At 37.1% G+C, this 27,916-nt stretch overlaps 1 protein-coding gene and 2 long non-coding RNA genes across 8 annotated transcripts; 2 read left to right on the forward strand and 1 right to left on the reverse strand.

Annotated features, from left to right (window-relative positions):
• Positions 1-377: 377 nt before the first annotated feature.
• On the forward strand, positions 378-717 carry LOC126612100 (uncharacterized). The gene is made up of 2 exons (XR_007618963.1): positions 378-481; positions 597-717. It is a non-coding gene; the product is annotated as an uncharacterized LOC126612100 (long non-coding RNA).
• LOC126612089 (ATP-dependent 6-phosphofructokinase 3-like) lies at positions 580-27,916 on the reverse strand. Of its 6 annotated transcripts, none has more exons than XM_050280395.1 (14): positions 27,597-27,911; positions 26,475-26,521; positions 26,323-26,362; positions 26,121-26,183; positions 25,897-26,034; positions 25,593-25,751; positions 25,432-25,485; positions 25,222-25,290; positions 24,991-25,120; positions 24,414-24,670; positions 23,925-23,973; positions 23,636-23,790; positions 23,280-23,378; positions 580-871 (listed from the first exon to the last, which is right to left on the reverse strand). In XM_050280395.1, the coding sequence occupies exons 1-14, from the start codon at positions 27,696-27,698 to the stop codon at positions 779-781; spliced, it is 1,455 nt and encodes a 484-aa protein (XP_050136352.1). In that variant the 5' UTR covers positions 27,699-27,911; the 3' UTR covers positions 580-778. The 6 variants fall into 6 exon arrangements, with proteins under 6 accessions (XP_050136352.1, XP_050136353.1, XP_050136354.1 ...); XM_050280393.1 differs by lacking the exon at positions 580-871 and adding an exon at positions 10,726-10,844 and having other exon boundaries at positions 27,597-27,912; XM_050280396.1 differs by lacking the exons at positions 23,280-23,378; positions 23,636-23,790; positions 23,925-23,973; ... (8 more) ...; positions 26,475-26,521; positions 27,597-27,911 and adding exons at positions 1,243-1,397; positions 1,528-1,576; positions 2,052-2,308; ... (7 more) ...; positions 4,243-4,289; positions 5,954-6,226 and having other exon boundaries at positions 580-970.
• Positions 3,417-25,998, forward strand: LOC126612099 (uncharacterized). The gene is made up of 2 exons (XR_007618962.1): positions 3,417-3,583; positions 25,858-25,998. It is a non-coding gene; the product is annotated as an uncharacterized LOC126612099 (long non-coding RNA).

Below are 27,916 nucleotides of genomic sequence, written 5' to 3' on the forward strand. Positions count from 1 at the left end.
TTGGACAAGTAAACAACACTGATTTTGGTTAGTTGGTTATCTATCCAAGTCTCGACGAACGAATTCCAATTCTTTCGTCTAAAAAGGTCACTTTATTAGCTTCCCAACGAAAGTACGGTGTTACCACGTTACTTCGTGTTTGGCACATTGAAAATCAAACCATTTATTGGACTTCACGGTGATTAAGCAACCTTATCCAAGATTGAAACAAGTTCATTCCTCGACTGTAATTGCTTGCAAAAGTCAGCATAGCATTTGACACCACCATCACAACGTCTATTCTACTCATCCAATCGAGCTCGATCACCAGTTGGCACGCCCGCATTCACATAACGTAGTTAGCTCAGTTACCCAGCTTTCACGCCACATAGTTGAAGGGTGGGCCAAATCCCCTAATTTTAATAAATCTTTCTGAAAAGAGAATGGAATGCTTAGTTGGAAAAAGAGTAGAGAGGAATCATATCTGCCCACAACTCATAAGGTCTCATTTTATTTCATATGTACAATGACTCCTTAATTCTTATAAAGATATCGATAGTAAAACCCGAAACACTTCTAAATAAATACATCACACATATCTGCCCACAATTCATAAGTTCTCATTTTGTTTCAGATATACAATGACTCCTTAATTCTTATAAAGATATCGATAGTAAAACCCGAAACACTTCTAAATAAATACATCACACATAAAGACAGACAAGGAGCGAAAACGAAGAGTACCATGAACACAACGATCTTTAGAGTTTGGAAACAAGCTGCTTGTTGTACCCTTTTCCTATTCCTTCAGTCTAGACGCTGAAGTCGCTTCAGTATGGTTTTCCCCAACTATCAGTTGGCCTTCAGTTTCCTCTTTCTTCTTTGCTTCGACCTCTTTGAGGTCCCAGAAGCTTGGCTGATTGGTTGATGACAATAACCGTGCCCACATTCTGTCAGTGATCACAACCTTGTTCAGCCTCTCGGTCACCCTCTGTGCATGAAAGAACAATCAACTTGAGCATACGACTAAATCACAATGACAATTTATGGCAGTACCCAAAAAGAGAAGGTAAGTTCTCGGGTACATCAAATAAATGTAAATTCCACTTTTTCTTGCATCACTTGCTTCATTTTTCCTGTCGTATTGGCCTATGAATTTTTATAGGGGAATGTAACTTGCCGAGTTTCCCCACTTCTGAATCATATGCTTCCCTTCTTTTACTGAGATAACTATTTAAACCAAGAGTAACTTATATAACTTACATGAAACGGAATGTAAGCATGCCTTCCGTTAACAGGGCCGACAGCAAATCCCGCGTATCCAGCCATCGCACCATGAATGGCACTGTGAGCAAGGAGGGTGCAATATACATTATCAGATGCATTGCTTGGAATCGCACGGATCATGTAAGTGGGATCTGCCAGAAGTGCATAACTATTGTTAGGTTATATAAGTTGTTCCGCCAGGCTCTACGATGAATATCCGTAGAATCAGACAATAAAAACCAATACTCCACAATCCCAAGAAAGTGCTTCAGTAAGACCAACCTATATATTTGAGATTTATAGTCATCTTTCTCTGCTTCGAGAAGTAATCCTACAAGAACATAATCAAAACCAATACATGTGGTAAGAAGTGGCATCCCCAGGGTCAAGTCACTCAAAAATGTTATGAATAAATAATAGCACATGATGTCGACATCATCAAACAAGTAGGCCACATTGCTTTCGCATGTTGTATAAGACCTTGAAATTTTCAAATTTGACAAAGGATGCAAGCAAATCCTCAAAGCACCACCTTCTGGTTAGAATAGACAGTCTTTATGGCTGACAAAGAAAAAGGGACTCATCGGAAACTGACAATTTATTGGCCGCTAGACAGTCTTCTTGAGTCCCCCCATTTTCTAATGGGCAGTAGTATCCAAAGGGAAAAAGGTTATTGTACATCCCAACCCCATTTCAGAATGGACATGCTTACAACAGCTAAAGTGTAAAAAACAGACGATCACACAAACAAGGGAGAGGGAACAACATTTCTATCATCAGGCATAGAAATAACGCTGGCATCTTACCTTAATATTTTGTGATAACCACAGACCAACATCTTGCAGAAGCTTATTTCCAGAAGCATCCTGCTGGTTCATTCTTTCAGAAAGAAGCTCTTGTCCTGCACCTTCGGCTATTACTATAACCATGTGACCATTCTCCTTCAGTCTTCTTTCAATGTATTCATAAAGTCCACCTGGTCCTTCCAGATAAAAAGGTGATTCTGGAATCAGACAACAGTCTACGTCTCGGCTAGCAAGAGTAGCATACATTGCTATGAATCCTGCATGACAAGAGTATCAGAATAAGATCTACATAACAGTGACTGTTCACACAAAGTCTCGTCAATGGATGCACATAGTCACCGGCAAAGGAAATTGAAACCAATATATACATCTAGTCGATATGCAGAGGGCACAGTTAGTGCACATGGTTGCAACTAGCACAGGTTCAGGGAGAATCAATTCAATTGGAGAAATAAGAGAGCATCAAGTGATATAATATCACCACATTGGAAGCCACATTATCTTCTGTGTTTTACTCTAAAATCAAATAATTTTAAGATTATAGAGGACTGACACTTTACCACTATAGCGGCCCATTAACTTGACGAAGCCAATACCATTCTCAAAGCTTTCCGCTTCAACATGGGCTGCATTAATGGCTCGCTGAGCCTCCTCAACAGCAGTGTCGAAACCAAAAGATCTGTCTATAACCTAAATAAAAGCATGGAATCGAAAATTAAGACTGCTTCCAAGAGTGAATGGTATATTTAGATCAAATACATCAGACAAGTCATGCATGGGATAAGGGAGTACAGGGATGTCATTATCGATGGTATTTGGAATTCCTGCCACCACTACTTTGAGGCCACGCCTCCTGACTTCCTGCATGGAATAATGGCAGGTAAATAACTAAATATTGCGCTCAACTTATAATTCCATCCCATATTGTTTCCCAACACACTCAAGATTGTTGAATCTTCCAAAATCCTTGTTCCCGGGTAGCACTGGAGATCAATGCTAGTAGGGCAACATCAAACTGAATTACCTCAAAAATCACCGAAGCTCCTTTCTGTGTTCCATCTCCTCCAAGTACATAAATCTGACCTGCATAAACATTGGTAAGTCTATGCTCAAAATTTTTTTGGAGAAAGCAAAGCCAACATAAAATGAGATTTGAAAAAAATCTAGAATAACGTAAGCAATATAGACCTGATTAATTCCTCTGTCCTGGATGCTGTCCACAATCTTTGAGGTATCATGCCTGCCTCGTGATGTCCTAAGGATGGTGCCACCTCGTTTATGGATGTCATTCACAACCTTTGGCGTTAAAGGGATTGTATTTCTGGCATAAAACCCTCTGTATCCACCCTACATGGAGAACTACTTCCTAGTTCATGACATTGTTCAACCATATGATAAAAAGACTCATGAATTGAGGGCCAAATTATCCACCAATAAGCCTAAAAGAAACCCACCGATATGCTGCAATCGAATTATAGTCTCTTATTTTTACCTCATATAGAATGAGAGGGCGGGAACAAAATGATACGGTTGTAAAACTTTTAATTCATGCACCCTTCCACATTTTATTATCATAATACGAAAACGGAGGTTGAAATGTATTTGAATACATGTCAAATATGCCTTACCTCTATTCCGAGAATTTTTTTGACACCATACATGTGGTTCAGCCCGCATACTAGTTCTCTAATAACTGTATTCAGTCCTGGACATATACCACCACATGTCACGATACACGCATGCACTTCACTTGACTCAAAATACACCTGAGAAATAACCAATTGCATGTCATTTGTCTGGAATATATAATACAAGGACAATTAATAGAGCGAAAAACTAGGAATTTATAACCTTCTGACGTGGTCCAGAGCGTCGAAAGTGCGTCCCCCTTGGACTATCCTTGTGGACGACAATCTATACAAAGAAAAGCATTATAGAACTAGAAAACCGAAATTGTAAAACGTTGAAGTTTTCGTATCACTAGGAATTTGTGTAAAATATATACTAGACGAATGAATACATTGTTAATAGACCAAGCACTGAATATTTCTCACCTTTTGGGCAACGGTATCATCCGCATTGACGAAATACTGCCTGATCAAAAGCAAGATCAATTTTGTGACTTATCAAGAACACAACAAAATGAGTCGTACCAAATGCATTTGCTCTGAATGTAAAGAGTCTAACTTACTTAACAACCGAATAGGAGGGATTGTCTTGTAATGGATTGGGATACGTCTGCAAATTGCCATAAAACATACGAAACTGCGTGTTAGATTTCGTTGCCCCTTGCAGCGAAACAATCAAGATAGGATCATCACATCGAAAACTAATTCAGATCAAGTCGCCACACCTCAAAGCACTCTTAGCAAAATACTAACGAAAAATCTGATCTTAGAAATTATAGTAACTAATGTTAAGCACAATTTTTAGAAACACACGCAAATATTCATTAAAAATCCTAGTGCTTCCAAGAAAAGCTGTTGGCCCCAAGTGCTTCCTAGAAAAGCTGTTGGAAGTGCTTCATGAAAATCCGCTTCTCCAAAAAGCATTTTTACGACCCATAAGCACTTTTAAGTTTTTCTCCGTATGTAGTCAAAAGTGCTTTTGGTCGGCAGATAAATGACTCGTAGAAATGCTTTTAACATAACTAAAACCGCTTTTAAAAAAACTGTTTTTTGGTTTTGAAAGTACCTTTAAAACTGTTTTTTCATCCGCCATCCCTTTCCTCCCATATTCTCTCTCCCTTTCTCCCTTTCACGCTGCAACAGCAGCCTCGTCGGTCCCGACCTTGACATTGGATCCCTTCCACCTAATCTTCGCAGTCCACTTGTCCTCTTTTTCTTTGTCCTGTGGACCGGCCCCGTCTGCACCCTCCCTCACCAGATCCCAGCCCTCCAGCCTCCACACCACCAGCCTCACCTCGTACTTCTTCGTCATCAGAGGCGGCCATGGTCGCCACCTTATCATCTTCACCACCATTCTTTTGAGTCAGAGCCTACCCACCGACCCACCAAAGCCAGAAAAGAAAATTTGAGGAAAGCCACCCTTAATCTGAATCAAAATATTTCTATGGGGCTGTTTGGTTCCCGGGAAAAAAAATGTTTCTTTTAATATTTAATTAATTTTTTTTAAGCCACATCACAATTTAACAAAAGTATTACAAAAAGCTGACGAAATGCATGAAATTGTAAGAAATTCATAAATAAGGTATAACATTGAAATTTTTTAAAGATAAAGTTTGAAACTACAATTAATCCAATAATTAAGGTAATTTTATGTAATTTAGTTTACTTTTAAAGTGCTTACGTTAAGTGTTTTTCTATAATTCACTTACATTAAAACACTTTCAATAATTTTAAAAATACTTCCAAAATAGCCCAAAACTTTTAACTCTTCTAGAAGCACTTCAAACATGCCCATGTAACTATATTATTGTATCAAAAATAAAAATAAATAGTTTCAGAACAATTAAAATAAAAAATCTCCAGCACCCCAGCAACAATTAAATCTCAATAAACCAAATTATATGAAAAATCAGATCAGTTAAAACTTAACAACTTAAACAAGTTCCATAAAGAACAAAAAAAACAAATCAAAGCTCGTTGTACTGGATTCACATATTCAGTCATCCCAAAACGCTGCGTTTTGGTCCGAACATGCAAAACACCAACCAGAAGAAGAAGATCGCATGTGTATTTTGGCAGCCACAATTATTAGATTATTATTTTCTCCAAAAAAAACCAAAGTATATATACAAGTAGCATACATAACACTGTAACACTGATAAACTAAGTAGTTTTTTTCTGATCATCCAAACAGCCTTAAGAAAGAGAGAAGTAGAATATTAGGAGAGAGAAAGAGGGAGAGAGAGAGAGAGAGAGAGGGAAAGAGAGATTTACTGGGAGATCGGGGATGTAATCAACTAAGTGAGGAACATCTTCGAGGACGTAGCCGCACGGACCCGTGGCGATTTTGGGCTCGCGGTTGTCGGAAATTGCCATGTTGCCACTGGAACGGCCGTTCTCTCTGGTAGTGGACGGCGGGAAATATGGAGGGTCGAAGCAGATGAAACTGGGACTGGAAATGGCGGCGGAGCTTGCTATATCTCGAGATTCGAGCCACAGCAGGGCATATTTGTAGCCGTTGTTTTGATTAATCAAAGTTAAACAGCACCCGGGTTATGATTTGAATATTATTTTTTTGGAGTAATTAGGTTTTCATCCTTATTTTTACTACTCTATTGATTAAAACCTTATTACTTTTCAATTTTTGATCAAGGTCCTTTGTATTAATAATATCATTAATTATTTCAATAATAAAATATTTTTTATTTCTAAATATATTCATTTAATATTAAAAATATTACAATTAGTATATTTATATTTATGGCTAAATTTTTTATCATATATTTTTATTTTTAGTTTGTACCCATTTTTAATTTGCAACCCTTTTTTAATTTGTACCAATTTTCCTTTCAGTTTTAATTTGTACCCATATATTAATTTCTTTTTGTGCCCATATTTTTTAAAGTTTTATTTGTATTGTACCCATATTTTTTTATTTATTTGTACCCATTTTTATTTTTGCTAAATGTACCCATTTTGAAGAATGTATCCATGTTTTGATACAATAATTTTTTGGTTATTTTTTATGAATGTACCCATGTTTACACACACACACACACAATAGTATATTTATATTTTAATATTTTTAATCCCACAAATTATGGTTTTTTATTTAAAATCTCATTACTATAAACAACTATAAATTTTAATTTTTAATTTAAAAAATATAGTAACGTACATAGAAATAAATTATCAATTAATTTCAGGGACTTGGATCAAAAATTGAAAACCAACAAGGTTTCAGTCAAAGACTATTCATAACTAGGGACCGCATCCAAAGTCTCCCTATTTTTTTTCTGATTACGGGCTTGTGGAATAGCAAGTCCTACTTAAAAATGCGCTGTGATAGCTCATTTAATTCATTTAAATAAATAGTAAATAGTAATTGATCAAATAAATTTTCATTTTTGAAAAATACGCTACTACAAAATTTAGTTAATTAGGAAAATTAATGAAAATTGTTTGAAAATTTTGAATTTTAACGATAAGGACAAAATAAAAAGTAAAGTGAATAGTACCATGATTGATTTTTTAATGTAAAAATATGATTTTTTTTTAAAGTGAACAATATCGGGAGTTTTTCGTTAAAGTTCCTTAGTTAATTCTTATTAAAATATTATTTTTATTTTTATAAAATAATAAATAAATAAATTAGTTTTAATTTCGGATAGAATTTTTAACCAATCTTTTCACGTCACGTGTCATTATCCGAAAATACTACTTTGTGAATAGATTTCCGATAATATTTTGAACCAATTTCGATGCGTCACGTGTCACTATCTGTTTTCAATCATTTAGAATAGATTTCGATAAGATTTTCAATCAATCACGTAGTGCCACATGGCATTATCCACAACCTCATCCTTTTTTTTTTGTGTCTATATAAACCCTACATCTATCATAATTCATACATCAAACTCAAACTAGCTCATAATCCTTCTTCATCGTTTTTAAATCTTGCTTTTTTACAATGTCTTCTTCAAAAAGATTGTATGAAATCGATGAGCAACAGAAAAAATTGTTAGGAGAATAGGAAGAATTGTTCAATACTGAGGATGGTGAAGATGAGGCATTCTTCATGGAAGAGGACGAGGATGATGAACATAAAAGGCAGAGAGCCTCAAATTCTTGTCGTGTCATGGAAGTTGTGGGTTAGATCTTCAAACCCAGACGTTACGCAAACTTGGATAGAAAGAGGGAAAGACAAGATAAAGATATCTTGGAAGATTAGTTTATCCCCAACAGTTTATTACTTGATCATATTTTTAGACGTCGTTTTAGAATGCAACGATCTTTGTTTAACAAAATCATGATTACTATTTGCAACCATGATCCATACTTTGTGCAAAAAAAAAAAAAAAAAAGAAGGATGCTTTTCATGTTAAAGGTCTTCTTCCTAAGCAAAAAATTATTGATGCCTTACAGATACTTGTATATGGAGCATCTACATATCAAGTGGATGAGATAGCGAGGATGGGAAAATCAACTATTCTAGAGTCCCTGATGAGGTTTTGTTCCACAATCGAAGCCCTCTATAACAATGAGTACCTCCAGAAATCCACGACAATTGACCTACAAGGCTTTTGAAGAATGTGAGGTACGAGGCTTTCCTAGCATGATTGGAAACATCGACTGTATGCACTAGACCTGAAAAAATTGTCCAAGTGCATGGCAAGAAGCTTATGGCGACAGAAAAGGAGCCAAAAGTATTATTTTGAAAGCGGTGTCATCATTTGATACATGGATTTAGCATGCTTTTTTCGGAGTTCCAGAAGCTCAAAATGATCTCAATGTCCTTGTCCAATCTCTAGTGTTCTACGAGATGCTGCAAGGAAAATCACCAAAAGTCACATATTGGGTCAATGGACATAAATATGAAGGAGCATACTGCTTAGCAAATGACATTTACCCAAGGTGGACAACATTTGTCAAAACAATGCCACATCCACAAAGTGAAAAGGAAAAACACTTCGCAAGATGTCAAAAGGGGTGTAGGAAGGATATGGAGCGTTGTTTTGGTATCCTGCAAGCTCGTTAAGCCATTGTCATGGCTGCTGCCAGATTGTTTGATGTCGAGGCTCTTTGATCCATCATGATGACGTGCATCATTCTCCACAACATAATTGTGGAAGATGAGTATGATTATGATGCCATCGATGAACACAAGTTGGACACGATGAACAATTCCAGAACACGTATTTATTGTGCTCATGACCGCACCGAAGATATCGTGCAACACGAGCCATTGGAAAATGATGGAAGTTACAATCAATTGATCATTGATCGGTACACTGCAATGCAATAAACATACATGCACTTAAGCCGTCAAAGTGACTTAATTGAGCACCAATGGGGATTGAAACAAGGTGAAGAAACTTAAAAGGAGCTTGTGGACGAAGAATAAAGTTCTTAGTTTATTTGGTGTGTTTGTGTAAGTTTTATTTGGTGAGTTCATGTAATTTTTTTTGGTTTGTTTTTTTAAGTTTATTTGGTGAGTTTATGTAATTTTATTTGGTGTGTTCATGTAAGTTTATTTGGTGTGTTTATGCAATTTTATTTGGTGTGTTTATATAATTTTATTTTGGTGTGTTTATGTAATTTTATTTGGTGTGTTTAAAGAAAGTACTAAAAATAAATAAAAAAATTACATAAAGAACTAAAAATAAATACGAAATTACATAGAGTACTAGAAAGAAATAAGAAATTACATAAAATACTAAAAATAAATACGAAATTTACATAAAGTACTACAAATAAATAAGAAATTACATAAAGTACTAAAAATAAATACGAAATTACATAAAGTACACAAAAAAATTAGAAATTATATAAAAAGTCTGAGGAGTTAGGATATGTGGTGCTAAGATCTTGGTTGCTAGGATTTGTGTAGCTAGAACCCCCTCTACTTGTTCCCTCGTTTCTTGCAGACCTCCTTTGCACCACGCCATCTTTTTCCGATGTTCAAAAAAATTTAGAATTTGAAGACATTCATTTTAGAGGCTTGTTCATGGTATCACGATTTGCTTGAGCCATCCTTTCTTCTCTAAGCATTTCTATTTCTCAATTAAGTATTTCTCTTTGTCTCTCATTAGCCGCATCACGTCTCTCAGTAACTGCTAAGTTTACTTGCATAATCGCAGTTTTTGCCTCATCTCTAACTGCTTCCCGCGCCATGCTCAATTCACCTTTGCAAGCTAGTTCGTCCATCTATTTTGTGTAGTCATTCTTGGAAGAACTCCCTTTTTTCTTTGCCGCCTTTTTACCTTAAGGCCTTAGGGATCGACAAGTCGGCTTCGGCACTGCTTCAGGGATCCTTTCCCGCTCTTCAAATGTGTCGCCTTCCTGTTGGGCCAGGTCTGCTTCTGGCAAACTGTGTAGAGGGATGTTAGGCATGATAAATTCTGGACCGGTTGGGACAAGTTTGTATCTGGGACAATTTTTGACAACATTCCAACATTCCCATCTAGTGAATGATTTGTTTTTGTTGTTCACATTGTACCATGCTTGTGCTTGAAGTATCTATAAAATGTGGGATAATCAAGTTTGTATCTGGGATAATTCTTTGGCCAAAAAAGGTCACTTTATTAGCTTCCCAGCAAAAGTGAGGTGTTACCACATTATTTCAAGTTCGGCACATTGAAAACCAAACCATTTATTGAACTTCAAGATGATTAAGCAACCTTATCCAAGGTCGAAACCCGTTCCTTCCTTGACTGTAATCGCTTGCAGAAGTTAACAGCGCATTCAACACCACCATCACAACGTCTATTCTACTCGTCTGACCGAGCTTAGTTGTGAGTTGGCACGCCCGCATTCACAAAACATAGTTAGCTCATAGTTACCTAGCTTTCACGCCACATATATGCCCACAACCCATAGGTTCTCATTTGTTTCATATATCCAATGACTCCTTAATCCTTATAAAGATATCGATAGTAAAACCCGAAACACTTCTAAAGAAATACATTACCCATAAAGACAAATAAGGAGCGAAAACGAATAGTGCCATGAACATAACGATCTTTAGAGTTCGGAAACAACTGCTTATTGAACCATTTTCCTATTCCTTCGGTCTAGACGCTGAAGTCGCTTCAGTGAGGTTTTCCCCAACCATCAGTTGGGCTTTTGTTTCCTTTGTTGTATCCTTTTTCTTCTTTGCTTCGACCTCTTTGAGGTCCAAGAAGCTTGGCTGATTGGTTAATGACAATAATTGTGCCCACATTCTGTCAGTGATCACAACCTTGTTCTGCCTCTCGGTCACCCATTGCGCATCAAAGAACAATCAACTTGCACATACGACTAAATCACAATGACAATTTATGGCAGTACCCGAAAAGACAAGGTAAGTTCTCAGGTACATCAAATAAATGTAAATTCTACTTTTTGCCTATGTTCTTGCATCACTTCCTTCATTTTTCCTGTCATATTGGCCTATGAATTTTTATTGGGGAATGTAACATGTCGAGTTCCCCCACTTCTGAATCATATGCTTCTATTCTTTTACTAAGATAACTATTTAAACCATGAGTAACTTATATAACTTACATGAAACGGAATGTAAGCATGCCTTCTGTTAACAGGGCCGATAGCGAATCCCATGTATCCAGCCATCACACCATGAATGGCACTGTGAGCAAGGAGGGTGCAATATACATTATCAGATGCATTGCTTGGAATCGCACGAATCATGTAAGTGGGATCTGCCAGAAGTGCATAGCTATTGTTAGGTTATATAAGTTGTTCCACCAGGCTCTACGATGAATATCCATACCAGACAATAAAAATCAATACTACACAATCCCAAGAAAGATTGCTTCAGTAAGACGAACATATATATTTGAGATTTATAGTCATCTTTCTCTACTTTGAGAAGTCATCCTATAAGAACATAATCAAAACCAATACATATGGTAAGAAGGGGTATCCCCAGGGTCAAGTCACTGAAAAATGTTATGAATAAATAATATTAGTGACACACCCAAAAACTTGTGGTTCCAGTTGAAGAGTGGAGGGAAGCATAACACAGTCTGTAGGCACGGCCAAGGGAGTTCGAAAAGAGAAAACTCAAGATGGCATGTGATTCATAAGATAAACGGCATAAGTTACTACATTTGTCCAATATTTCTTACGTACACATGCACCGATTAAGAGTGCTTGGGTAATCTCGAGGATATGATGATTCTTTCTTTCTGCAACTCCATTTTGTTGTGGAGTATGATGACAAGTAGTTTCTATTAACAATATCAATTGTATCATAGTAACGAAGAGAAAACGAAGAAGAAAAGGAAGGAAGAAGATGGAAGAAGAAAGACACAGATAAAACTAAGAGAAAATCTAAATATTCTTTTGATTATTTGATACCCTATTGCAGTCTCACATTCTTTTCTTTTATACAAGAGTAACTGCCCTTTTTACAATCTTAGCTGACTAGGATTAACTAACCAATCTTATCCCAACAGATCCTAACCATTCAACAGATTCTAACAACCTTTATGATGACATGGCACTTCATATTTTTAGTCAATATAGGTCAACACCACCCCTTAATCTCCACTAGGGTAATCGAGCTTGAGATAGAAGCAATGTCAAGTAAAGGTAGGACTGTGAAGGCCATTGGTTAACACATTGACTGTTTGTTCATCAGTGGATAGATACTGAACCAATAAGTCTCCCTTGTGAACTTTTTCCCGAATAAAGTGATAATTTGTATCTAGATGTTTAATTCGAGAATGATACACTGGATTGGTACTTAAAGCAATAGCTGACATGTTATCGCAATAAATGGTTGGTGGCTCAGGTAGAACAATTCCTATATCCTTCAATAACAACCTGATCCAAGCCATATCAGCTGCCGTATGTGCTAGTGCCTTGTATTCAGCCTCTGTTGAGCTCCTAGATACTGAGGTTTATTTCTTAGACTGCCAAGATATAGGGTTATTGCCCAGATATACTACATATCCAGTCACTAATCTTCGTGTGTTTAAATCAGCAGCCAAATCTGAGTCTGAGTATGCAGTCAAATGAATATTTGTATCAGATGTATATGTAATGCCACACTCTAAAGTCCCTTGAAGATACCTCAAGATTCTCTTTACAGAATTGAAATGAACATCTATTGGTGTTGTCATGAATTGACATACACCATGGACAGCAAATGCTATATCCGGTATAGTAAATGTCAATGTGGCATCCTTCAAAGATGTGCCCTCAGCGAGTAACAACTGACTGTGAGGTTTACATGGTGTAGTTGTAGGTTTTTCAAGACTCCATACCAGCTGTATGAATGATTAACAAATATGTAAGCCCATAAAATATGTCCCCATTAGCTTTGTAGTGAATTTGTAAGCCCATAAAATATGTAAGTTTTCCCATGTCTTTTAAATCAAACACTCCTGCCAAATCTTAAATCACAACTTGAATTTTGGTAACATTAGATCCAGTGAGGATGATATCATCCACATATAATAACAGAACAATTACATCATTCACATCAGTTTCACAAATAAATTTGTGTCAGAAAAGGATGCACTAAATCCCAATGTTGGCAAATAGCTAGTAAACTTCGAGTTCCAAGCCCTTGGTGCTTGTTTGAGACCATACAGAGACTTGACTAACTTACAAACATAATTCGGATGAGAAGGATCAACAAAGCCCTGAGGTTGTTTCATATAAACCTCCTCTTGCAACTTTCCATGTAAGAAAGCATTTTTTATGTCTAATTGCCTTAACTCCCACTTGTGAATTGCTGTCAAAGACAAAATGAGCCTCATAGTTGTGTGTCTCACCACTAGACTAAAAGTTTCAGAGTAGTCAAGACCTTGTTCTTGAGAAAATCCTTGAGCTAAAAGTCTAGTTTTGTACCTAAACACATTTCCATCAGGATTTTTCTTGATTTTGTAGACCCATTTGCTGCCAATGATAGATCTGTCATGTAGAGGAAATACTAGTTGCCAAGTTCCCTGAGATTTAAGAGCATTATACTTTTCTTGCATTGCAGATTGCCACTGAGGTATAATGGATGCTTTTCGAAAGCTAGATGGCTTATCTGAATCATTAATTGAAGCCACAAAAGAAAACCCTCCAACAAATGTGCTATCATCATCCAACATTAAATAGTGTAGTTCGGGACAAGAAGCAATAAATGCAGTGTAGGATTTCTGATTTATAGTACTAGACTTCAATCGTGTAATCATTGGATGACCAGATGTTTCATTAAGCATGGTATCAGATAAGGAAGTAGAGATAGGAAGATGTACCTCTAACTGTGATGGACTATGGACAGGCAACAATGATATTGTATGTTGAGACATTGTTGGAGTAGAGGAGAAAGAACTTGTAGGAGTAATAATGAGATCCTGTGCAGTGTTACTTAGCATTATCAGATTCTGTGAACTATGCTCAGTATTGTCTTCAATAACCTCTGGACTTCCAGATTGAACTATAGTAGGTACCTGAGAAGCATGATGATCTTGATGTCTAAAATCATGTACTTGACTAACCACTAGAGAAACAATCGAGTTCTTAAGGTTATCCATACTCCCGACTTAAGATGATGAAGGCAACTTAAATGGAAAAACATTCTCATCATGAATCATATGCCTTGACAGTACTAGCTTTCTTGTTAACAAATCATAGCATACTACACCCTTATATCCAGCAGCAAATCCCAGAAAAACACACTGTTTAGTCCTTGATTGTAATTTATGTTGGTTATATGGTCTCAAGAATGGATAAATAGCCGTACCAAAAATCTTCAAAGTATGAATTGTTGGTTCTTGAGAAAGCAGAACTTGATAGGGTTATTTCACATTTAATGTCTTACAAGGCATTCTGTTTATGAGAAAGGCAGCATGTAAACAAGCATAATTCCAAAACATCAATGGAACATGAGCTTTTGTCAATAAAGTAATAACTGTCTCTATTAAATGTCTATGTTTCCTTTCTGCAATACCATTTTGCTGAGGGGTATATGGACAGGAAATAGAATGAATAATCCTTTAGTTTCCAAAAACTATGTAAATCTGCGACTCATATATTCACCCCCACCATCAATTTGCAAGCATTTAATAGCATAATTAAATTGAGTTGCAATAAAATAATGGAACTTGATGAACACTTGGAAAACATCTAATTTGTTTATAATAGGGAATATCCAGAGAAATCTTGAATACTCGTCAATGAAGCTTACATAATATCTATATCTTTCCAATGACTTAGTAGGAGATGGACCTAATACATTCGAATGGACTTTTTCAAACATGAAACTAGCTCTAGTATCTCTTACTACAAATGGTTGTCTACACATTTTTCCAGACAAATAAGAAGTACACACAAAAGGACTAAAATCCATACTAACAGATTTATTAAACCCCTTGAGCATTATTGACAAAACTTCCTTTGATGGGTGGCCAAGTCCCTTATGCCAAGTTGAAACTCTAATAGCTTTGCCAAGAAAAGTAGCACCTTTACATGACTGAGCAACAAATCTTCTGGAAAACACACTCACAGGAATCTCATATAACTTTCCTCTACTCATGTCGTGGTACAATATCACTTCTGTTGCCTTGTCCTGTATGAAAAACACAAGAACATCACAAGTAAACCAACAACCATTGTCTTTACATAACTTTTTAATAGATAGAAGATTAACCGGAATGGTTGGAACATGTAATATTTTCTTCAGAAGTAATGAATGATTAGAAGTAGAGATGATAGATGAACCAATATGTTTAACCGCTAGACCTTCACCATTACCAATGGTAATTGTGTGTATCCCCATTGTATGGAACTGGCTGATTTAGATTCTCAAGATTTGATGTCATATGGTGTGAAGCTTCTGTTTTTAGAACCCAAGTATCAGCTGCAGAAACTCCTTGTACATTCTGTCCAAACTCAGTTGCTGTCATTCCTTGGATAGACTGATTCTATACAGTAAAAGCTGTAAGTGAAGGAGGTGGTGATCATCTTTGAAAAGAAAAATTGTTCATGTGCCTGCATTCCAGTACACTGTGACCTTACTTTCGACAAATCTGACACATAAGGATCTAATAAGTCTGTCATGATGATCCATAGTCAACTCTGTTCAAACAGTTTGGAGCAGTATCCCCCCTCTTGGAGCAAATCTGACATTCAATTACTACTAGAGCATTAAAACTTGTATTGCCATTCCAACCATTTCTAGAACCATATTGGAGTAAGTTTCCAAAGAAATTACCCCCTCTTTGTCTGTTATTATAGTAAGGCCGAGAATTGTTCCAAGAACCATTTTCATTTCTATTCAAAGGATAGAAACCTGAAGAATTTCCAAAGTTCCTATTTTAAGGCCTATTCCCATTTCCTCCATAACCAAAACTACCTCGATACCCTTGAATACCTCCACTTTTTTTACTATTGTTAGAACTCTCTCCTTGTGAGTAATTATCACCTTGATATCCCCTTATATCTTCTAGATGAATTCTCTGAGTGATCCCCTTGAACATGCATTGCAACCATACTTGCAGTCAGAGACGTAATTCTGGACTCAGTAGTAGCTTCAGCACTAAGTAATTGTGCTCGAAAATCCTTCAAATTAATAAGTGTATCTCTGGCTAAAATGACAGTTTTTACCACATCAAACTCAGGAGGCAAACTAGATAGAGCAGTAATAACTACATCATTGCCTGTAACCCTTTCTCCAGTAGACACTAATTGATATTTAATTGCCTTCAATCGCAACAGATACTTGTCTATAGAATCACTGCCCTTTTGAATTGTATGATATTTAGTCTTGAGTTGGTTAACTCTGGCCATTGACAAAGATGCATACCTCTCTTGTAAATAATTCCAAGCTTCACAAGAAGTTTTACAACCAATGACATACTCCATGGCATCATCAAATAAAATGGCAATCAACAAACTCAACAATGCCATATCTTGTTTAACCCATGATTTATAAGCCTCTGTAATTTCTTTAGTAACACCCACTTCAGTATCAATCATAAACTTAGGTGGACATTGAGACTCTTCAGTAAAGAAATCAAAGCAATCGTACCCTCACAACACTGATTGAAATTGGTAACTCCATTTCACAAAATTATCATCATGGAGTTTTACAGTTAACATCCCAAGCAAACTTTCAATTCTCACAGCCTTATCCGACATCTTGATTAAATTCTAAGCTTCAAAGTTATCAATCTTCAACTCAATCAATATCTTCAATCAAACGAATAACCACAATTTCAAGAATTCTTTCAAAACAACACAACTCACTACTGTACTTCAATAGATCTTTAACAATGGCTTCAGCCTTTTTAACAATCAATCATCAGAATATCTTAGCAACCAATTAAGAAAACTATATTTCATCATACTTTAACAATTGATAATAGCCTTCACAACCAATCATTTATAAAACCTCAGACTTTTCCTTCAGCGACATTTCCACTAACACCATGTATGCATAAAGAAAATGACAGATAGAAGAGCCAACCTGACAAATTTCAAGATCCTATCTTCGAATCAACAACACAGAACAAATCAGCAACACACCAAGATTTGCACAGTGGACATAACCATCAAGAATCGACGCTCGGCGATGATACCATATTAACAGTATCAATTGTATCACAATAACGAAGAGAAAAAGAAGAATAAAAGGAAGGAAAAAGAAGGAAAAAGAAAGACACAGATAAAACTAAGAGAAAATCTGAATATTTTTTTTATTATTATACCCTCTTGCATTCTCACATTCTCTTCTTTTATACAAGAGTAACCGCTCTTCTTACAATCTTAGTTGACTAGGATTAACTAACCAATCTTATCCCAACAGATCCTAACCATTCAACAGATTCTAACAACCTTTATGATGACATGACACTTCATATTTTTAAGTCAATTAGGTCAACAGTTTCATGAAGGATATCATGTTCTTTGAAGAATTGAGAAAGATCATGATTAACATATTCACCACCATTGTTAGATTGCCAAACCTTCACAGGAAATGAGTATTGGTTGCAAACCATGGAATAGAACATCTTGCACTCACATCACTTTTATTTTTCATAAGATACAACCATGTCATCCGGGTACAATCATCAACGAATGTCACAAACCAACGTATACCATGTTGAGTAGTAATTGGAGATGACCCTCACACATCAGAATGAATCAACTCAAAAGGTATTGTGCTTTTATTAAAACTTGGAGAAAAAGAAGCACGATGGCTTTTGGCTAAGGTGTAAGTATTACACTTTAGGGAAGAGTCTGAAATATTATTAAATAACGATGGAAGTAATTTTCTCAAATATCCAAATGAAGCATGACCTAGTTGATGATGCCACAACTAAACAGCCTTCATCCTTCCACTGCTATAACTTTGAACTTGATGAACACATCCTGACGTAACATCATCCACATAGTTCAACCCCCTCCTCTTAGTACCACGTCCAATCATCGCCCGAGTCTAGATATCCTGAAATGACAGAATGTGGGAAACATTAGCAAAACACAGTTTAATTGCTTAGTGACTTGGCCCACAGATAATGAATTACTAGAGAGTGAGGGTACAAGCAAACAATTTTGTAAAGATAGATTAGAGGTGAGTGCAATAGAACCCGCCCCTGTAACAGGCGCAATACCTCAGTTTGCTGTGATAATGTTATTCCTTGGTGATGGTACCATAGAGTTGAATAGGGTTCGATCGTAAGTCATATGATCAGTGGCTCTTGAATCAATAATCCAACCTGTATCGTGATCAACGTAAGCAATTAAGGCAGTGCTCATATTACCTGGGTCGTCAGAGTCATTTGAGGAGATCATATTTAAAAGGGATAGTTGCTGCCCAATACAATCCTGATCCAAAAACTGCGTCGGTTCCTTAGCCTGGTTTTAGCCCACGATGATGTAGCCCACTGCTGCATCTTGAATTTCATGCCCATCTGGGTTTGATTTGACTATTCCTGGTCCATCATAGCAGGTTGCCATTGCATTTAAGCCAGGATTAGGGTTAACCTTCCTTGTTTGGGCTAGGCGTTTGCCTGATTTCCCTTTGATTTGTTTTCTCCATTCTATGAACCATTTCGGGTATCCATGAATTTCGAAATAAGTATCTTTTGTATGACGAGTGCCATTGCAATGAGTGCATCGAAGCTTATGTTTTTCAGCACTTTCCAAATCCCGTAGTGAGAGTGATAGACCTGGGAATGTTGTTGGAAATGTGCCCTAAAACCAATCATATGATGATACTTTACGGACATTTCACATGTTAAACTAATCTAGTTTAATATCAAGGGCATAGATTATTGTTTTAAGCCGTCTCATATAAATGTTATATGCTTAAACAATAAGTCCAAGGAATATGTGATTGGGAGAATACGATCTAAAGAAGTTAGATTCATGATACAATTCTTTCGTAGACACATCCTAAATGTTCCTGATCATAGGATTGCCAATTGGGCATTGACAGTCCGTTAAGATCAGTACGTACTGTGTCTTCTCTCAGGGAGAGTGACTAGTCTCGAGTCATTGGTGTGTGTGACATCAAGACAAGTACGTAGGTGCTCAATAGAGAATGAGTTCACTGAACACGATCAACGAAGAGTTCTCATATTCATGTCACATGAGAACTCATGGTTGGGATAATGCAAAGTAGTCCTTTGACCTGAGGCATCATAGATGTCTAATGATTAGGTCCTTGATCTTTGATCATGTCAAACGGCATTCCATTGGAGTGTCTACGGCATTGTTGGGGTCAAGCTATCTAGTCATGTAGGCATATGAATGCGCAACAAGGGATCTCTAACCTTCAAACCGTTTGAGGGAGAATACTCTATGATATGATTAAGAATCTTTGGCCAAAGTATGAATGAGATTTAGGAAAGCGTTCCAAATCACATTCAAGGTAATCATATAAGCACACAAATCACATTGGATAGTAGACATGAATAAATAAACTATCAAACCAAACAATGTGGTCAAGAGTATTGTATTAGAGAAATACCGTATTGCATTTGTAATCCTAAACTGAATAGGTTATCCACCTCTTCTGATTAGCTTGGGTAACCATGATATGCTGCTAGGTGTCACTCATGGTTTGTGGAAGCCCTAAACGTGTGTAATCACTAAAGGGAGAATTGAAAGTAAGTTTCAATTCACAATCGATGTGAAATGGTTTTAATCGCCCACTGCCTCGCTAAAAGGAACCTAATGGATCGTACACCGTGTAAGGTGAAGATTGAAGAAACAATGGAGATGAGTAAGAATGATTAAATGGTTTAATTATTTATTAATGGCAAGGATTAATTAATATGTTAATTAATCAAACGAATAAGTTCGTTAAAGACCTCGGGATAGTTTTTGGACCTTAAGGCCTAATGGGCTTCGAACGTCAAGCCCATTGACTTAAGTTGTATGACAACTTAATGACTAAATATTCACAAAGGCCCAAACAACCCAAATACACCCTAAGCCCGGCCATATTGTTAAGGGTAGTGAACTTGGACTTATTTACAAGTTTGCCACTCAAATGAATAAAGCTATAAATATGACTTTATAGCCAAAATTCATTTAGGGTTTGTTTTGGAGAAAATTGGAGAGAACATGTCTATCCATTTCTCTCTAAAGAGGCCGGCCCCTTGGAGGGTGCATCTAGCAATCCCACTACTCCAAGGTCACTCATTTCTTCTCCAATCTAACCTTGGTGAAGAGACTTAGAGGTTCTCAATTTTGGGAACTTGGAGAAACCTTTTCATCCATCCAAATCCATAGATTTAAGATGCAAGGAATGAAGGCCCTCTCTTTGGGTGATTAGCCTTTGCTTATGCAAAGAAGAATCTACAAAGGTATAAATCTCAACTCACTTTGTTTTGAGTTGATTAATGGTTCACCAATCTACTAGGCTTTGAATTTCATGGGTAATGTTTTGTTTTTGAATGCATGCAAGCATGATTCCGCCTTTTAATTGTTAATTGCATGCTATAGATGTTATTCAAATGAACATGTTTTCACAAAATCATCCTTCAAATGGTTTATTAACCATGGCCACAGATGGACCATTGTCAACATCCTTATCGCCTAGTGGTTTTTCATAGTGCTTCGCGCCGAATGGTGTTAAAGCACTATTCTATTCCAGGGACAAGTTTTAATCGAAGAAGCATGCTTCGTACCACATCCAATGAGTCATCGAGTCCTACAAGAAAGTCGTACACCCTATCTTTTTGAAGATCTTCCTTCTTGCTTTTCAAGTCGGCTGCACACACCATCTTGTTGGGACGTTGTTTGTCCATCTTCTGCCACACACTTTTCAGTTTTGCAAAATAGATGTTCACTGGAGGTCCATTTTGCTTTGTTCTTGTTGCCTTGCATCGTAGCTCATAATATTGAGACTCGTTTGCCCCGTCATAGAACATCTGACTGACACTCTCCCAAATATCATGTGTCATTGGTAACTCAATGAAAGCCCTAACAAATGTGGTTCCATAGTTTTTAGGAACCATCCTTGGACGATTGCATCCTCAGTATGCCACTTCATAAACCCAGGTTCTGTTTCATCCACTGTCGGAGTCTTCCCATTGAGATAACCCAACTTGATTAATCCTTCCGTGTGAACTTCCATCATCTTCGACCAAATTTTATAGTTCGAATTGTTGAGTTTGAATCTAATATGAACGGTATGGTACTCAGACATAGAGATTCATTTGTACTAGGAGCCGAAGCCCCCACAGGAATAATTGCTCCTTCTGCAGCGATCATAGCAGCAAAGTGTCTATTTTTTGTTTTTGATTTGGGGTGTTCTGCAAGTGAGTCCCTTGTCTCGGGACACAGCAGCGCACACATATAATAGGTTTAGGATTCGAGAAAGATACCAGGCCGAAAACCTGGCTCTGATGCCAAGATAACTTTGATTGATTCTTATTTCATCTCTCCAATATGTAGGCAATATATATACATCCACACCTTGCAGTACAAGGAATAATAATAAAAGAGTTTATCCTAAACTAGGAAGGAATCCCTTTAATCTAGGAGACCAAATTACATTCCAATGTTGATTGATTTATGACGCACATGTCAACACCTTCGAGTTATTTCTTGGGAGTTGAAGCCACATATGTTGGTGATCACATGCACCTGACGCAAACCAAATATGCCCTAGATTTGTTAGCACGCACAAAGTTTACAAATGCCAAACCAATTTCTACTCCAATCCCTGCAGGTCACAAGTTGAGTGCTTACGTTGGTGATCCTGATCCATACAAAAATCCAGAACAGTGCAGAAGTGTCGTTGGAGCCCTACATTATTTAACGATTACTAGACCTGATCTATCCTATGTTGTGAATCAGGTGTGCCAATTTATGCATTCACCTAAGGATACTCATTGGATGACAATGGAACGCATCATGCGTTACTTAAGCAACTTACAATCATGGTCTTGTATACAAACCTAGCATATTCTCCGATGCAGATTATGCAGGTGATCCAGATACCCGTCATTCCACTGGAGGTTTTTGTGTTTATTTGGGACAAAACTTAATCTCCTAGAGCTCGAAGAAATAGAAGACTATCTCTAGGTCAAGTACAGAAGCCGAGTATAAGCAATTGGCCTACACAGTAGCATAATTGTCTTGGTTAAGGTTAGTGTTCAAAGATCTTCACTTGCATCTTCTGAGACCACAAATATGGTGTGATAATGTTTCCTCAATCGCCTTAACTTCTAATCCAGTTTTCCATTCCCGAACTAAACACTTGGAGGTTGATTATCACTATGTTTGTGAAAAGGTGATTCGACGAGAACTTCAGGTCAATTTCATTTGTTCTCAAGATCAGATTGGTATCCAAGCTTCCAGTTGTTACACGACCTGTCAGCTTGCTGGGGGATGTTAGACCGACTCAAGCTTCTCGTGTTTGAATTCTTCAAACTCATTCTGTTAGTCATTCTAGATTGCAATCCTTATCGGAGGATAAGTCTGTTAGGTCTAGGTCTCATTTGAATGTTTAAAGTATGATTGCTGTTGTAATATTTGAAATTCAAAATGTCAGTGTAAATAGGGTTCTTGATAACCCCTGGTGTAATCTACGATTGAGTATAAATATTTACAACCCAGCACATTGCGGGTATGCAAAACTGAATTGAAAAACTCGTGTTCGAAGTGTTACAGATAGATCAGAATTGCACGACTTTTAAGTGGCTCACAACCTGTAAGTGCAACAAATTTATAGACGACATAATGGATAAAATTTGAAGAAAAAAAATGGATAAATCATTCTGAAAAGAGAAATGGAATGCTTAGTTAGGAAAATGCGTGGAGAGGAATCATATCTGCCCACAACTCATAACTACTCATTTGTTTCATATATATACAATGACTCCTTACAAAGATATCGATGGTAGAACCAGAAACACCGCTGGACGTGGGGTGCTCTTCTAAAGAATTACTTCACACATTAAGACAGATATGGAGCGAAAACGAATAAGAATGCCATGTGCACAACCACGTTTGAGTTCAGAAACAAGCTGCTTGTTGAACCCTCTTCCTATTCCTTTGGTCTAGACGCTGAAGTCGCTTCAGTATGGTTTTCCCCAACAATCAGTTGGGCTTTTGTTTCCTCTTTCATCTTTGCTTCGACCTCTTTGAGGTCCAAGAAGCTCGGCTGATTGGTCGATGACAATAACCGTGCCCACATTCTGTCAGTTATCACAACCTTGTTCTGCCCCCGGGTAACCCGCTGTGCATGAAAGAACAATCAACTTGAGCATATGACTCAATCACAAATAATGACAATTGATGGCAGTACACGAAAAGAGAGTTCTCATGCACATCAAATAAATGTAAATTCTATTTTTTGCCTATGTTCTTGTATCACTTGCTTCATATTTCCTGTCGTATTGGCGTATTAATTTTTATAGGGGAATGTAACAGCCGAGTTTCCCCACTTCTGAATCATATGCTTCCCTTCTTTTACTGAAACCAAGAGTAACTTACATGGAACGGAATGTAAGCATGCCTTCCGTTAACAGGGCCGACAGTGAATCCCGTGTATCCAGCCATCGCACCATGAATTGCACTGTGAGCAAGGAGGGTGCAATATACATTATCAGATGCATTGCTTGGAATTGCACGGATCATGTAAGTGGGATCTGCCAGAAATGCACAGCTATTGTTAGGTTATAGAATTTGTTCCACCTGGCTGTACGATGAATATCTGTAGAATCTGACAATAAAAACCAATACTCCACAATCCCATGAAAGACAATGCTTCAGTAAGGCGAACCTATGTATTTGAGATTTATAGTCATCTTTCTCCGTTTCAAGAAGTGATCCTACAAGAACATAATCAAAACCAATATACATGGTAAGAAGTGGCATACCCAGAGTCAAGTCACTCAAAATTGTTACGATAAACAATAGCGTATGATGTCGACATCATCAAACAAGTAGGCCACATTGCTTTTCATATGTTGTATAAGACCTTGAAATTTTCAAATTTGACAAAGGATGCAAGCAAATCCTCAGAGCACCACCTTCTGGTTATACTAGGACTACTTTTTGACTGACAAAGAAAAAAGGAATGATCGGAAACTGACAATTTATTTGCTTAAGATTAAAAGTGTTTTCTAATGGGCGGGCAGTAATATCCAAAGGGAAAAAGGCTACGGACATGCTTACAACAAAAAAAGTATAAAAAACAGACAACCACACAAACAAGGGAGGGGGAACAACATTTCTGACATCAAGCATAGAAATAATGATGGCATCTTACCCTAATATTTTGCGATAACCACAGACCAACATCTTGGAGAAGCTTATTTCCGGAAGCATCCTGCTGGTTCATGCTTTCAGAAAGAAGCTCTTGTCCTGCACCTTCGGCTATTACTATAACCATGTGACCATTCTCCTTCAGTCTTCTTTCAATATATTCATAAAGTCCACCTGGTCCTTCCAGATAGAAAGGTGATTCTGGAATCAGACAACAGTCCACGTCTCGGCTAGCAAGAGTAGCATACATTGCTATGAATCCTGTGTGACAAGAGAGATTCAGAATAAGAACTACGTAACAGTGACTGTTCTACGGTCTACCACACAGTCTCATCAATGGGTGTACATAGTCACTGGCAAAGGAAATTGAAACCCATTTACACATCTAGTCGATACGCAGAGGGCACAGTTAGTACACGTGATTACAAGTTGTACAGGTTCAGGGAGAATCAAATCAATTGAAGAAATAAGAGAGCATCAAGTGACATAAAATCACCACACTGGAAGCCTATTTTCACATTATCTTCTGTGTTTTACTCTAAAATTAAATAATTTTAAGATTATAGAGAAATACACTTTACCACTATAGCGGCCCATTAACTTGACGACACCAATACCATTTTCAATGCTTCCTGCTTCAACATGGGCTGCACTAATGGCTCGCTGAGCCTCCTCAACAGCAGTGTCAAAACCAAAAGATTTGTCTATAACCTACATAAAAACATGGAATCCAAAATTAAGACTGCTTCCAAGGGTGAATGCTATATTTAGATCAAATACATCAGACAAGTCATGCATGGGATAAGGAGTACCGGAATGTCATTATCGATGGTTTTTGGAATTCCTGCCACCGCTACTTTGAGGCCACGCCTCCTGATTTCCTACATAGAATAATGGCAGGTAAATAACTCATATTGCACTCAACTTACTTATAATTTCATCCCATGTTGTTGCCCAACACACTCAATGTTGTTGAATCTTCCAATCCCCTTGTTCTCGAGTACCACACCAAACTGAATTACCTCAAAAATCACCGAAGCTCCTCTCTGAGTTCCGTCTCCCCCAAGTATATAAACCTGACGTGCATAAACAGAGGTAAGTCTATGCACAAATTTTTTTTGGAGAAAGCAAAGCCAACATAAAATGAAATCTGAAAATCTAGAGTAAGATAAGTAATATTGACCTGATTAATTCCTCTGTCCTGGATGCTGTCCACAATCTTTGAGGTATCATGCCCGCCTCGTGATGTCCCAAGGATGGTGCCACCACGTTTATGGATGTCATTCACAACCTTTGGCGTTAAGGGGATTGTATTTCTGGCATAAAACCCTCTGTATCCACCCTGCATGGAGAAAATTTACTGCCTTAGTTCATGACATTGTTCAACCGTATGATAAAAGATTATGACATCGTTCATGACATTTTATTATCATAATACAAAAACGGAGGTTGAAAATGTATTTGAATATATGTCAAATATGCCTTACCTCTATTCCGAGAATTCTTTTGACACCATACATGTGGTTCAGGCCGCATACTATTTCTCTAATAACTGTATTCAGTCCTGGACATAGACCACCACATGTCACGATACACGCGTGCACTTCACTTGACTCAAAATACACCTGAGGAATAACCAATTGCATGTCATTTGTCTGGACTATATAATACAAGGACAATAAATAGAATGAAAAAAGTAGGAATTTAAAACCTTCTGACGTGGTCCAGAGCGTCGAAAGTGCGTCCCCCTTGGACTATCCTTGTGGACAACAATCTATACAACGAAAACGTCATAGAAATAGAAAACCGAAATTGTAAGACATCGAAGTTTTCATATCACTAGGAATTTGCGTAAAATATATACTAGAAGAATGAATACATTGTTAATAGACCAAGCACTGAATATTACTCACCTTTTGGGCAACGGTATCATCCGCATTGACGAAATACTGCCTGGTCAATAGCAGGATCAATTTTGCGAATTATCAAGATCACAACGAAATGAGTCGTACCAAATGCATTTGCTGTAAATGTGAAGCAAAGAAGCTGAAAGAGTTAAACTTACTTGACAACCGAATAGGAAGGATTGTCTTGTAATGGATTGTGATAAGTCTGCAAATTGCCATAAAACATATGAAACCGAATGTTAGATTTCGTTTCCCCTTGCAGCAAAACAATCAAGATAGGATTATCATATCAAAATTCATGTCAAGTTGCTACACTTCAAAGCATTCGTAGCAAAATACTACTGAATATTCGGGTCCTACAAATTTTAGTAGCTAATGTTAAGTACAATTTTTATGAACACAAAATTTATAGAATTTGTTATTCACGGATAATTAAGGATTGGTTTCAAAAATATTTTCACCAAAAGCACTTTCAATCATTTGGAAAGAACTTCCAATCAAGCCTAAAGCTTTTCACTCTTCCACATGCACTCCAAACAAGCTCTAATTGTCATCACTATTTTTCAGTAAATCAATTCTACAACAAAATAATGTTAGAATAATAGTTTAACAATATCCTCTTAGCGTTTGAATCTCAGATTTTGCAATCAATTTATTCCCCAACCCGTTAGAGTAAATATTTCGTTATATAAATACAACGATATCCTCATAGAAAACTTTATAAAAAAAAAAAAATACTCCAGCACCCCATTTCTGTTTATTGAAGCAACAATTAAATCTCAATAAATAAATTACATGGAAAATCACATTAGTTAAAACTTAAAACGCAACTTAAACAAGTTCCAGAAAGAACCAAAAAAAAAAAAAAAAAAAATCAAAGCTCTTTGTACTGGATTCAGACATTTGGTCACCCCAAAACGCCGCGTTTCAGTTACCACTTAATACGATAAAAAAAAAACAACCACCACCGCAACACCAAACATGCAAAACACCAACCAGAAGAAGAAAAACAACAACAACAAGAAGATTGCATGTTTTTTTAGCAGCTACAATTATTAGATTGTTATTTTCTCAAAACAAAAAAAAAAAAAAAAAAAAAAAAACCAAAACAAAACAATCAAAGTATATATACAAGTAGAATATATAACACTATAACACTGATAAACTGAGTAGTTTTTTCTGATCATCCAAACAGAGCATTAAGAAAGAGAGAAGTGTAAGTAGTAGTGGGGAGAGAGAGAGAGAGAGAGAGAGAGAGAGAGAGAGAGAGAGAGAGTTACTGGGAGATCGGGGATGTAATCAACTAAGTGAGGAACATCTTCGAGGACGTAGCCGCAGGGGCCGGTGGCGATTTTGGGCTCGCCGTTATCGGAAATTGCCATGCTGCCACTGGAACGGTCGTTGGGAATGGAGGCGGGGAACTATGGAGGGTGATCGGCAGTCGCAGGGTAAGAGTTGGTAGGGTCGAAGCAGCGGAACCTGGGACCGGAAATTGCCTTATCTCGAGTACAAAAATGTAATGAGACAACAGGGCATATATGTAGCCGTTGATGTTGATTAATCAGACAGTTCCCACGTGTTGACTTGGGAAATTTACTTT

The sequence above is a fragment of the Malus sylvestris genome, chromosome 17 (genome assembly GCF_916048215.2).
Source record: "Malus sylvestris chromosome 17, drMalSylv7.2, whole genome shotgun sequence".
Taxonomy (NCBI): domain Eukaryota; kingdom Viridiplantae; phylum Streptophyta; class Magnoliopsida; order Rosales; family Rosaceae; genus Malus; species Malus sylvestris.

Bases quoted from the DNA above. Each gene is read 5' to 3' on its own strand.
- LOC126612089 (XM_050280393.1), bottom strand. From the start codon at position 27,698: ATGGCAATTTCCGATAACGGCGAGCCCAAAATCGCCACCGGCCCCTGC. The intron at 26,522-27,596 runs GTAACTCTCTCT...GGCAATTTGCAG, and splicing joins ATTACATCCCCGATCTCCCA to ACTTATCACAATCCATTACA. The intron at 25,121-25,221 runs GTACTCCTTATC...GTTTTTATGTAG, and splicing joins CCATCGATAATGACATTCCG to GTTATAGACAAATCTTTTGG.